Source organism: Rhamphochromis sp. 'chilingali' (genome assembly GCF_963969265.1).
Source record: "Rhamphochromis sp. 'chilingali' genome assembly, chromosome: 22".
In the NCBI taxonomy this organism is placed as follows: Eukaryota; Metazoa; Chordata; class Actinopteri; order Cichliformes; family Cichlidae; genus Rhamphochromis; species Rhamphochromis sp. 'chilingali'.
The window spans coordinates 18,820,316-18,833,588 of NC_137950.1; the positions used below are offsets into that span (position 1 = coordinate 18,820,316).

Genomic DNA, 13,273 nt, shown 5'->3' on the forward strand with positions numbered 1-13,273 from the left:
TAAAATGTATGTAGATGCTGTGCTTTTCTCTAAAATCTAAAGATAAAAACAGAAAATACACCATGCACGAAGAGAAGTTTCTGTCTTTCTTAATCGAATCTCATATTATTTAGAAATAAACCATATGTGATCGAAAAGAAACTGTTTAATGCAATCAGCACATGCGCTTTATGAATCCATCTACTATAGGATAACATCATTAATGTACAAAATACAGTTAGCTTGATAATTTGCAGGACAAAACACACAATTTTGTGATTTAACCTCAGTGGATTTTAACTCAAGCAGTCAATGTGCAACTGAAGTGCAGACTTCAGATTTATGTAACCCTCCCAAAATCAATATATTACGGATCTAAAAAAAAAAACTTAAATACTAGACTTTAGGCAGTCTATGACTGTCTAGAACAGGGGTGTCGAACTCCAGGCCTCGAGGGTCGGTGTCCTGCAGGTTTTAGATATCACCCTAGGTCAACACACCTGAATCAAGTGATCAGTTCATTACCAGGCCTCTGGAGAACTTCAAGACTTATTGAGGAGGTAATTTAGCCATTTAAATCAGTTGTGGTGGATCAAGGACACATCTAAAATCTGCAGGACACCAGCCCTCGAGGCCTGGAGTTCGACACCTGTGGTCTAGAATGTCATGAATTTCCCTTGAGATGCTCAGTTAGGCCTTTACTGCAGCCACCTTCAGCTGCTGCTTGGTTGTGAGTCTTCATGCATTCAGTTGTGTGTTTAATAACTGAAACACATGCTCTGCTGGGTTGAGATCAGGTGACTGACTTGGGCATTGAAGAACGTTGTTGCCTTGAGCAACTCATAGGGCTGCAACATTGTCCTTCATCTTGAAAAAGTCTTGTGTAGCTTTTATTATCCACACAGAGGCAAAACTAAAAGAAAGTGTGTCTTTGTCCAACAACTTATATATATTCATTAATTTTTCATTAATATTCATTAATATCCAAGACAGCACAGCCTTAGAGTCCAAGCTCGTTCCTGACTAATGATTCTTATCAAGCGGAAGTCACATAAGCTTTTGACAAAGTGCCCTGGAATTCAAAACAGGAAAAGCAAAGAGAAGGAAGGACGATGTTCTCCGTCCCTGACTGACTACTCCATTTATGGTAATGATTTTTCTTCCTGTTCTCATGACGTGCTTCAAAGACATGCAGACTATGTTGTAATCATTTTGTGTCCTGTTCCCACAAACTCCTTCAGAGACATGCAGACTCCATCTCTCCATCACTCTGTGACATCGAAGCAATGGAAGTCCAAATATTAGTGAATGTCAGTGTTATTACAGTTAAATGGTTGGAAATGGAGCCCCCCTGTGGCTATATGCCTCGCACTGCAGAGGTGATAAAATCTGCCATTGTTTACTTTGCTGAAAAACTAAATTCGCTGGTGTTTAAGATCCATCTGTGAGAATATTTAAGTTCATCCAAGTCCTGGGTTTAACTTTTTCAAGTCATGAAAATTGACTGCTTTGCTAAACTATCAGCACTGAAGCAGACTTCACTCAAGTAATCTCAAATATTCTTCTTTATCCTGCAGGCAAATAAGAACAAGCAGATAAGGCTCCACGGACAGAGACTCGGTGATGAGAAGAAGGCAGACAAAACCACAGGCATGAGTGAACACAAATGACTTGTGATGCAACAGATAAACCTGCCTCCTGACTGACAGCCAACCCTCTGTTAGTTCTCTAATGATTACTGCTTCTTGAAGGAAACCTTTAGACAGACGTTCAAAGAGCCTGCAATCCGGTGGTTAAAGGGAAAAACAGAAAAATATGATGCAGCATTGTTCTTCGCAGGTCGAGGCAGTCTGACCTGAGCTCTGAGAAAGCAGGAGAGGGAAAAGAGCAAACATCAAAGAAGAACGAAAGAGGAAGGAAGAAGGAAAATAATACAAAAAGATGTGAGAAACAAAGAGAACTCTGGCAGTGTGCAACAAGCATCTCTGCCTCTCATTTCGAGGTCACTGTGAATCGAGCCAGGCGGCCTGTGATCCACGTGTTGGTGGGGAAGCTGTGAGAAAGAGCTTGGTCCGCAAACAGAAGGAAGGAGCCCTGAAGAAGCAAGATCAGATAATCACAGTTGCTTATATATATTTCTTGAGACAAAAATGCAGATTTTATTTATCTGTATCTGGACTTTAACAAAATTAAAAGAATAATACTGAATAAAAATATTCCAGCATTTAGAAAAATTGTTGTGGTAAAAGTTTGTTTCTTTTAATTGGGATTTTAATAAGAATACAGAAACAAACACTTAAATTGCACCTTTTTGTTTAGTGTTTAGTGTTATGGCATGTTATTTTAAACATACTAGTCATGAAAATTGATCTGCTTCAATAATATTCACACAACAGTGTCTACACTGCAGGGGATATGTATGGATTATGATTGTGAACTACAAAACACACCGCATACAGAAAATGATCAAAATGAGACAAAATAGTCACAATAAAATCTAAATAATCTACAGAGATCAAAGAGCTCTGAAGACTGGTTACAGACGATCCTGCACTTCACCTGAAGGTCCCAAAACACCTACAAAGAGAGGCAGAACATCTGCAAACATCTGCCACATAAATGTTTAAAAAGACAAAACATCTTCATATTTGGGGGCGACCTTTTAGATTTATAGATGTTTGTCGAGTGAAATTCCCAGTATTTAAATAACCGTATATTACGGCGCAGTTTGTATTCACTGATGTGTGACGCCTCTATGCAAAGACGGGCTTGATGCATTCAAAAGATACCTACATCAACTTGAAAGCTATCGGGCTGCCGGTTCATTTCCATAGGGTCATATGACACACTCGCCACTGAATTGCACTCTATTCACCCTGACTTGACCCGTATTTGGATTGAGGGAAGTCTGCAACCTTCTGGATTCACTTATTTATTATTTGCTCAGACCACCTCAAAATGTGCAGTGTCTTCGGCATCAAGTGTTGTTTCATTTTCTTCAACACGCTCTTCTTGGTGAGTAATAGAGCAATTCTATTCTATCTAATTTTGATGAGAAGTGATGATTGACAGCACTGATTGGTGATATCATGGAAAGATTAGAATCAATAAAGAGCAGGAGTAGTAGAGGTAACGAAAGAATAAAGCCAAAATTGAATCACTCATATCTTTTTAGAAGTCCAGGAAACTTTGACTGCACGCCGGATTATCCAAGGGAAGATACACATGCAACAAGAGACTTGATTTGCCCTTCCAAATTTCCAAAACACACTCATATTAAGCCGTTTTGTGGGGTTGTAGCAGCTGAGCTGAGCAAAGGGAACTTTAACAAATTTAGAAGCTAATCAGTATCATCGCCAGATAAACCTGCACGGTGTCCTGTGCACGCTTCAGAAATTTTATGCCCTAAATACTAACTGGTGCATGACGTGTAACCCACACAGAGTAACCTTTATGAAATATATCTATTTTAAAAATATTTCAAGAAAAATGTCATACTTTTGAGATCTATTATTAAGGTTGATAACTTTTTGTGGCAGCAATACACACATTCAAATTTTATGAAATGCAAATAACGCCGTGTTACGCTGAAGATGAGGCTGTCACACACTGGTAGGCAGTCAGTGAGAGCACACAATCCAATTACAAAGCTGTCAAAGGGCAAAAATCCAATAACAGGCAACGGTCGTATGATTATAAAGGACAAAATAACATATACTAACACAAGTGCTCTTGAGCTTCAGGGCACAAACTGATGGCCAGAAATTCTCCTTCAGGATTTTCTCATCCAGGTCCTGAAGTAGCAACAAAGCCCCAGACCATCACAGACCACCACCATGTTTGACTGCTTGTGTGATGTTTTTTTTTAAATAAAATGTTGTGTTATTTTTATGTCAGATGTAATGGGACTCAAACCTTCCAGAAAGTTTAGCTTATGTCTTTTCCATCCACCGAATATTTACCCAGATTTTCTGCCAAATGTTAGACGAGCCTTTGTGCTTCTTCTGTTCTCTGTGGTCAGCTGTGGTTTTCTTCCATGAATGCCATTTTTACCCAGTCTCTTTGTTATTATTGAATCGTGAACCTTGAGCTCAGCTAATATAAGTGAAGCCTACAGGTCTTTAAATGTTGTTCTGGGGTCTTTTGTGACCTCCTGGATGAGTCGTCGATGAACTCTTGGAGTAATCTTGGTAGGACGGCCACTCCTGGGAAAGTTCACCACTGTTCCAAGTTTGCTTCATTTGCTGGAGTCTCAAAATTGCTTTTACTTTTTAACATAGGGACAGTAAGTTTATATTGAAATGAGGTCGTATTGACAGGAATGAACAAAACCACCCTCTTTTAATTTATTGTTTCCATGTAAAGCACTACATTGCTGTCCTGCTGTTAAACTTCTTTTTTTCAGCTGTCTGGGGTTGCCCTCATCACTATAGGAGTGCTGCAGTACTCGACGTATTCAGATATCAGCACCTTCACAGGGAGCAACTTGTCTAAAATTGCTATAGTCCTCATTGCAGTGGGGGTCATCATAGCCTTCGTATCCCTCTTGGGCCACATTGGTGCATTCTTTAATAGTTCATCTATGGTTGCTTGTGTAAGTACTGTAATGAAATTAAATGTGATTAAGTGGCGATTCTTTCCAAAAGCTTTTTTTAATGAGCACTGGAGATGTTCTGGAGATCTCTAACAGCGTTCACTTTCTTTATCTATAGTTCATCTGCATCCTGATAGTGATCATCCTCTTGGAGGTCCTCACAGGAGCCGCCTTTTACATATTTCGCAGTAGGGTAAGACATTAAAATCGCACCAGAAAGGAACTACTTGAGATCAAGGTCAAATTTTGCCATTAGCAGCGGTTCTCCAGTCATAATATCAGTAGCATTACTTAAAATATATCTAAGTTCCAGTGTCTGTTCTGGTTATTTTATCTGATTTTCTCTGTAGGCCGCCCTTCTGCAGATGGCTAATGGTGTCAACGCCAAAGCACAGGAAGTGATTAACGACTACAGCCCTGAGAGGAGACATGCAATTGACAAAATTCAGGAAAAGGTGACACGCAGAGCCTACTGTAATGTTCTGTATTTTTGAGAAACACCTGATGGATTGGAGGAAGTGCAAAAACCCCTTATAGGGACTCTTCATTTCCTCTCTTGATGGGAAAATGATGCCTGCTTTAAATTTCTGCTGCAACATTCAGATGGTAAGGTCAGAATCTGGTGTAAACATGAAAGCGTGGCTCCATCCTGCATTGTATCAATGATTCAAGCTATTGGTGGTTTAATGCAGCAGAAGATACTTTCTTCACCCTCTTAGTACCAAATGAGTATCATTGCTGAACATCTCCATGTCATTGTGACCCACAGTGTACCCACCTTCTAATGTCCACAGTTTTCAACACGACATGCTCATATTTTGTGCATTGCTGGATGCCATTAACAGCAAAAGCTGATTTAATTTAGGTGAAAAATAGATAAAGGTCAAGGCCGAGGTCACGCCAAATGTGAAAATCAGTAAAAATTTTATATTACTCACAAATCTTTTATGGATATTATATGGTCGTTATAAAAGCAGGCTGACATCACCATGTTGTAATAAAAACATAAAACATCAAAGGTTTAGTATTGCCCCTGCTACTCGGGGGGAGTTGCTCTATCTGAGTGCTCTTGTTTACAGTCAAATTAAGATGACTAACTTTAATATAAGAGTGTGAAGACAAAAGAGTGAGAGGGTAATTAACAAAGACCAGCAATGAGAAAAATGCTGGAATTACTTAGGGAGTTTAAGTTTGAAGGCTTACATCTCAGCATGAATCTGTACCATGAAGAATTAAGGCAACTCTGAAGGTAAAAGGAGGCCCAACCTAATGCTAGCAAGGTGTACCTAATAAAGTGGCTAGTAAGTGTAAATAACACGCCTTCAGCATCTGTGTGAAAATTAGTAGTTAAGTAGACAAACTGACTTTCTACAAAGCAACACTTGAAGAATATTTATCGTGAACCACAAATAGTCACAACCAGTGATTAATACAGCTTTGGTGCTTCACTATCACAGTGTCGTTATCATTACAGTTCAAGTGTTGTGGTGCGGACAGCTATGCCGACTGGTCCCAGAGCGCGGGCTGGGAAAAGCACGACGCCGTGCCAGATTCCTGCTGCGTGGTGAAGAGTGAGGGCTGTGGACAGGACAAGGAGAAGGCACATAAAAAGGTCTGACAGGAAATCATTTCAAGCAATTTTCATCTATTTTCTGCAAACAAATACTGTATTTTATGACCGTGCGATCCTCCTCAGGGCTGCCTCTGGGCAATCAGTGTCTTCCTGTTGAAAAATCTGGTGTGGGTCGGCGCTGTCTGCATTGCTCTTGGAGTCACGGAGGTAAGCTTCTGCAATTTCCCCTTGCTCACATTTAACTGTGAAGCAAAATGCTCACATTGCAAGAGTAAATGTCATATTACTGTAAGAAATGATCATTTTAAATGCCAATCCAGTACACTTACCTACTGATTAACTGTGCAGGAGCCAGTGTGAGCCCAAAAGGTTAATTTTAATCTGTTTTAGGTGGAAAAAAGACAAAGAAAAATCAGAAATGTCAAACATCTAAAGATACCCCAAATGTCTCTACATAAAAATAAAAACATGTATACTGGATTAATTTAGTGATTTAGTTTCCAGCAGTAGCAGACATTGTAAAGAATATTTAAATAGCAGAGGATAACTTGAATGATAATAAAGCCTGTCTCATCCTGACTGCCCCAGGTGATGAAATGAAGAAAAAATTACTTTTTTCCAGAACAAGAAAATAACCTTTTGGGTGTGCCATTGAGTTCATTTGCTGCCAGTAACTTCTGACCTTTTCCCTGTTGCAGGTTTTTGGAGTATTAGTCGGGGTGTGCTTGTGTCTGGACATTAAGCGAAAGAACTACGAAAACATCAGCTAATGCATCATCACTGCTCTATTATCTCTGGATGCTCGACTGTGTCTAGAAAAAAATCGTATCTACATACTTGCTATAATTGCAGCTAGTATCTAACAGAGAGAAATTGACCTGCTATAGTGGTGAAAAAATCTATTTTAAATTAACATTCATGCTTGCTATGCACATAATTATTAAACATGTGATCGCATTGGGGTTTTGTGGTGTTGTTTAATTAGCTTTTAACAATTAAAAACGTGTGTTGTGATTAGAAGGTTACATACAGTCATCATGGGCATGAATTCTTTCATTTTAGGCTTTTAGTTATATTTTTGACTGTTCTTTTCCAGGGTTGAATGATTTTACAGGCTATATGTCTAATGTCTTTAAAAAAAACGAGAATTAAGTGCGCTAGTTTGTCATAAATTGCGACGTTTGTGAGGAGAAAACATAGAGGCAGATGGTGGAGAGCTAATAGTGAAACATTTATTCAGGCTAAGAACCAAAATACAAAATGAAGCATAAAATACAAAAGGAAAACTGAAAGCTTCAACTTACCGGAATCTAAACTGGGAATTAGAGCTAGGGCATACAGGAGCTGGGAGACAAGAGAGGAAGATGACTGACACTCTGACAAAGGGAGACTGAGACAGTATATACACAGGATAGTGATTCGGGTCAGTGGAGACAGTTGGTGAGAACAAAACACGGTGAACCGAATCACAGTCGACAAGACAAGGATGCAAAATTAAAAGAAAAGCAAACAGAACACACCTAGTAAGTAAGTAAGTAAGTAAGTAAGTAAGTAAAATAGGAAGTGATAATTACACAGGGTGGACACAGACATATAAATGAACTTCACAAGAAACTTGACACAGGAGGAAGAAAAAAATAAGAGACACATAAACTCTAAAGGAATTTAGAATAGAGAACAAGACTAAACACACTACGAGGATTACTACCAGAAATAATATAAATATTACGCAATGTTGGGATCGCATAATAAATAATAAATGAGAGACCATGAATTCAAAACACAAGGTCGACTGACCCAGGGCCATGACTCACAGCTGAATCAGCGTTTCCAAACTTTGGATCCAGTTCTATGGATGGACAGTCTTTATTTGCTTGTTTTGTTTTTGGGTGAATTGGCCCTTTAATGAGCAGAGAGGGCAGATTAGTTTGGTAACCATCCTGAAAAACTATTTGCGACACAGCAGACAAACACCAAACTGTGATTACATGCCATTTAATGTGTAATCGGACATGTAGAAAAGAGCAGACTGTGATTTAATGCAAGAGCTCGACCAATTCTGTCTCTGCATCTGGAATAATTAACAGTTGTGCCTGACAGCACTGCGGTGCCACTTACCCTGTGAAGCTACTGCTATACAAAATAAATGAAAAGACACTCACAAACAGCTGGAGGAAAGAAACACACTTTCAGCTCAGTTTCAGGGGTTTTTTGTGTCTTTTTTCACCTCTTTGTGATGTCTAAAGACAAGTGTTGGTGCTGTGGATCCCTTTATAGGCATAACTGCCATATGTCCGCCCCTCTGGTGTTTGAACTCCTGCTCTCCTGACCTGACAAAAAACAAACAAACAAAAAACCAGGAATCACGAGGAAGGTGCATTGGACAGGAAAATAGAAGATTTCGCATGGTTCCTTTGTAGGAGCTTCTCAGTCACTGTGAATTAAAGTACTGTGTCATCTTTCATCTGAAACATGGGGTGAAAAAGGCTAATACAAGTCTGGTAGATGATTTCCAAGGTGCGGATGTCTACAAGAATTTGATTCAAATGCTTTCAAAAAGTTATGTGTTTTTATTGTAATACCTGTACTGATTTTACTAAATCGTACCTGGCATGTGTGATCCATACACTTTTAATTAAAAAGACTAAAACTAACACAATCTATTAAAAAATATACAAAACTATAATAGCTCGAATGGTTGTCCTATCATCCTCAAACACTCAACCATTTAGCAGGCAGATAGCTGTCCCTCCCTGAGCCTTGATCTTGTTAAAACTGAGTTTTTCCTTCCCACTGTTACCAAGTAATTGTTCATAGGGGGTCATCATAGCCTTTGTTGATTGTTTGGGGTCTTTTCTTTATTATTTAAGGGTCTTCACCTTAAATTATAAACCGCCTTAAGGTGACTGTTGTTGTGATTTGGCTCTATACTCATAAAAATTGAGATTAATTGAATTTCAAAACAAACAAACAAATAAAATCTGCTGTATATCAGGTGACTCGAGGACTAACGGGGCCCTATTTAGAGTAGGTTTGGGTACAGGCAATTCAGTGCCACAACCTACTTCAAAGACTTAAACATTATAAATGTAATAATAGCAAAAACAAAATTTGGTATATAATAATATAAAGAAAGCCATGCCACAGTAATGAAAAATGTCAAATTATTTGCATTTTTACAACTTAAACGTAAGCTGAACAAAGATGATTGAGGACATGGCACTTTAGGCTAAGAAAAGGCTAGGGATGGAAAAAGTAAAAATCCATTACCTTGAATACATATAATAGTTTTCTGTAATAGATACAGTTAATAGTGTAAGACAAGCTTTTAGAAATAAACTCTGGCCTGTTTTTTTACCCATATTATGGTATGTTCGCTCATGGGGAGTATAAAAATAACTGCTAAGTATGGCAGTCATCGGCTGACGACAATTTAAGCAACTAAACTACATTTCCCAGAAATCCCGTGAAGGGGGGAAATGTGTCCGTTGGCAAAATCCGTCCGCCTCCCGATAAATTTATCAGCGGGGAGAGTAGCATACGTGATCCCGACAGCCAGAAGCAAAACTAACAGAGGAGCAGAATAATCGAAAACATTGAGGCTGAAAATACAGGTAAAAACACAGATTAACTGTAATGTAATTTACGGCCTCGTTAATCCCACTAAATCCCTCGTATCTAACTTCGTTCACTAGCTAGCAGGCTGTGTAGCGTTCAGTTCGCTTTATAAAAATAATCCCAGTTGTAGTACAGTTGACCAAAAAAACCCTTAAAGAAACTTTGACATGAATTAAACTAAGAGGAGATGATTACGTAGGCTTCATTGAATATAAGCTGGGCTGATTATTTGTAGTTATTTAAGTAAATTTTTAAATAAATGTTCTTTCCTTTGTTCTTTCTTCCAAGCAGCATGTCAGATGTTTTAATCCAGCGGATAAAGGAGCTGGAGGCTGAGCTGGAGAAGCTCAGGTCCGAGCTGAAAGAGAGCAGTGAAACTGGAGATGTTGAAATGTCATCCAGTCCATCCCTTAATGAAGACTGTAAATCTGATGGGAACACTGGCAGCAGCAAAAAGGAGAGAAAGAAAGCAGGAAAAGATCGTCCTTTTGACTTCTCTGCACACCCCCGGCGCCATGTGGCTCTGCGGCTGGCTTACCTGGGGTGGGCCTATCAGGGGTTTGCAGTCCAGGAGAACACAGACAACACTGTGGAGGCCAGACTCTTTGAAGCCCTGCTAAAGACTCGGCTGATCCAGGACCGCCAGACTTCCAATTACCACCGCTGTGGGCGCACTGATAAAGGAGTCAGTGCTTTTTCCCAAGTGAGTTAGCAGAGATACATATTTTTTACTCATATAATCCTTCTGTCGGATGCCCCCTTTATGAGTTACCACAGCTTATCATCGACCTCCATTTTAACCTGAAAAGACTCTGTACCTTAATACTATTAATAGTTTTTCATGTGGTTAATTTTTCCCCCCGCAGGTCATAACCATCGACTTGCGCTCCACGCAGTTTTGTGCCGGTTTGGGCATCACACTGCCTGAAAATGTTGACGTCAGTACCAAAGCCGCTTCTTCTGCCACCTCTGAGCTTCCATACGTGAAGATGCTGAACAGAGTCCTGCCGCAGGACATCAGGGTCTTGGACTGGGCACCAGTAGTGGAGGGTTTCAGCGCACGCTTCGACTGTCAGTCCCGCACGTACCGCTACTACTTCCCCCGAGGATCTCTGGATGTGGTGCTGATGGCGGAAGCTGCTAAAAGGTGGGTGGAGAACACATAAAAGGTAAACACACCTTTAAAACTTAGCCCTTATTTGACAACCTCCTTGCTTCCGGCAGATATGAGGGGACTCATGACTTCAGGAACCTGTGTAAAATGGACGTGGGCAACGGTGTCCTGCAGTTCGAGAGGACCATCTTATCAGCCACAGTCAAGCCTGCGCAGCCTCAGCATGCCTCCAGCACAGACCAGTATGACCTCTTCATATTTGAGATCAAAGGATTAGCCTTCCTTTACCACCAGGTACCAGGAGAGAGTTACTCTACGCTGCTTTCCCTTTACCCTTCATCTCTTGCAAACATTTTTTAATGTGAAAGTTTAGATTTAGAGAAACCGGATCAGAGGATGGAGTTTAAGGTTGAATGGTTTGGTGGTATGTAGTGAATTTTTGGTTATTTCCTTTTATGTGCTGCAGGTACGGTGCATGATGGCGGTGCTTCTGTTGATTGGACAGAAGCTGGAACCCGCGGATATAATCAATCAGCTCCTGGATGTGGAGAATAACCCCAGGAAGCCCCAGTACAGGTGAACTGACTGCTGTAGAAGTGGTTAAAATATTCAAATAAAAAAAATATATTTATTATATGAATCTGTGTCATCTTCAGCATGGCAGTAGACTACCCTTTGGTGCTGTACAACTGCCACTTTGAAGGCCTGAGCTGGACGCAGGAGAGTGAAGAGGGGGGCTTTGTCCTGGCTGCACTGCAGCAGCACTGGACCCAGAGCACGGTGAAGGCCCACGTCCTGCAGGGGATGATCCAGGGCTTGGAAGACCGAGGTGAGAAGCTGGATAAGAGAAGTGAAGATTTTTAAGGCATTTAAATAGTTTCTCTCAAGTTATGTTTTGCATAATTTTAGTTGTTTTGTGGTTATTTACTGTATTTTTTTAAATTTTGTCATTTGTGTACATATTTCTATTCTCTTTTTTTGCCTAAATTTTGCTGTTTTATACAGTTCTGATTGTTTAGTGTCACAATGATAATATCGAGTCACGTTTGGGATATTTTGTGTCTACATGTGTTTGTTTTACATGATTTCTGCATCTCATTTCGGTTGTTTTGTGTGTGGATATGAGCTTACAGGCCTCTTTATTAGGTACATGTTGTTCCTTTTACCTTCACAACTGTCATAATTCTTGTGTTATCCTGCTGGAAGTAACCATCAGAAGAAGATGAGTGACCATGGAAGACTGTGGAGTTTAAATAAGGGTCCCAAAGTGTGCCTAGAAAAGATCCTCCACACTATGACACTGTCACCGGTGTGAACCATTGATAGAAGGCAGGATGGATCCATGCTTTTATGTGTTTACACCAAATTCTTATCCAAACATCCATATGTTGCAGCAGAAATCGAGACCCATCAGATCAGACAACATTAATCTAATCTTCTATTGTACAGTTTTGGTGACACCATGTAAAATGTACCCTCAGTTTCCTGTTCTTATCTGAGAGGAGTGGCACTTGGTGTGGGCTTCTGCTGCTGTAGCCCATCTGCTTCAAGGTTTGACTACTTCTACTGGAAAATCCCAGTAAAGTAATTGTTTCTTAAAAACTGAGTCCAGCTCATCTGCCACCAACTACAGTGTTCCCGCTTCTGATGCTCTGTTTAAACGTCAGGGCATCTTGAATCTGTCTAAATATAATGATTTGCTCCATTGTGATTAGCCGATTAGATATTTGCGCTAACAACCAGTTGTACCTAATGAAGTGGATGTACCTGTATTTCTAGGATGTCAGAGTATTTTTATTTTTTTTTAGGATCTAGGAATGCACCTAGTTGGGCCAGCCAGTTATCTGCTTTGACATGAGTCAAAATGCCTGCTGTGAAAAAACATTGTACAAACTATCTCACTGCTCTTCATCCACAGGAGCTGTGTCCTCCAACCACTGCTGGCTGGTAGAAGGCAGCAGGCAGAGAAATTACCGGCCGCTCCTGGAGCGCCCGTGCTGCGAGAGCCTCGAGTCGAGGATAAATCATTTCGTGAAAAGAGGCAGACTGGAGCGCGAAGAAGGGGAGAATGGAGGCGAAATGATCCACAGGGGAAAAAGATCTAAACATTCAAACATTTCTTCAGAGACGCCAAAACAAAATATGGATTCAAAAGAAGATTAATTTTCTTTAAACTTAAGAAAGGACTTGCAAGATGTATTTTGTAGTAATTTTCAACCATAAATGTTTAATTTTCCTTTTATTTACTACAAACAGCGCACGGATATCTTTGACTCATGCTGGTGCGTGTTTTGCTTTAAAATAAACACATTTTGGAGAAAGATGGACTCGCTGAGTTTTGCTTGACGGGGAACTAAAGCGAGGCGGAACCAACGCTAATAGAAATATGAGATGT

The 13,273-nt window shown here is 40.0% G+C and overlaps 2 protein-coding genes and 1 long non-coding RNA gene across 6 annotated transcripts; 2 read left to right on the forward strand and 1 right to left on the reverse strand.

Moving 5' to 3' along the window:
• The first annotated feature begins 988 nt into the window (after positions 1-988).
• LOC308390857 (CD63 antigen-like) lies at positions 989-7,412 on the forward strand. The gene is made up of 9 exons (XM_080873186.1): positions 989-1,126; positions 1,221-1,358; positions 1,557-2,994; positions 4,385-4,573; positions 4,692-4,766; positions 4,924-5,028; positions 6,048-6,185; positions 6,270-6,353; positions 6,845-7,412. The coding sequence occupies exons 3-9, from the start codon at positions 2,938-2,940 to the stop codon at positions 6,914-6,916; spliced, it is 720 nt and encodes a 239-aa protein (XP_080729312.1). The 5' UTR covers positions 989-1,126; positions 1,221-1,358; positions 1,557-2,937; the 3' UTR covers positions 6,917-7,412.
• Positions 6,196-9,538, reverse strand: LOC308390859. Of its 3 annotated transcripts, none has more exons than XR_013970506.1 (5): positions 9,417-9,538; positions 8,374-8,476; positions 7,961-8,046; positions 7,451-7,490; positions 6,196-6,527 (listed from the first exon to the last, which is right to left on the reverse strand). It is a non-coding gene; the product is annotated as an uncharacterized lncRNA (long non-coding RNA). The 3 variants fall into 3 exon arrangements; XR_013970507.1 differs by having other exon boundaries at positions 6,196-6,388; positions 6,476-6,527; positions 8,374-9,482; XR_013970508.1 differs by having other exon boundaries at positions 8,374-9,482.
• An 83-nt stretch (positions 9,539-9,621) lies between these two features.
• Positions 9,622-13,194, forward strand: pus3 (pseudouridylate synthase 3). Of its 2 annotated transcripts, none has more exons than XM_080873184.1 (7): positions 9,622-9,760; positions 10,056-10,467; positions 10,631-10,911; positions 10,989-11,172; positions 11,345-11,454; positions 11,535-11,707; positions 12,797-13,194. In XM_080873184.1, the coding sequence occupies exons 2-7, from the start codon at positions 10,057-10,059 to the stop codon at positions 13,039-13,041; spliced, it is 1,404 nt and encodes a 467-aa protein (XP_080729310.1). In that variant the 5' UTR covers positions 9,622-9,760; position 10,056; the 3' UTR covers positions 13,042-13,194. The 2 variants fall into 2 exon arrangements, with proteins under 2 accessions (XP_080729310.1, XP_080729311.1); XM_080873185.1 differs by having other exon boundaries at positions 9,634-9,760; positions 10,053-10,467.
• Positions 13,195-13,273: the final 79 nt, after the last annotated feature.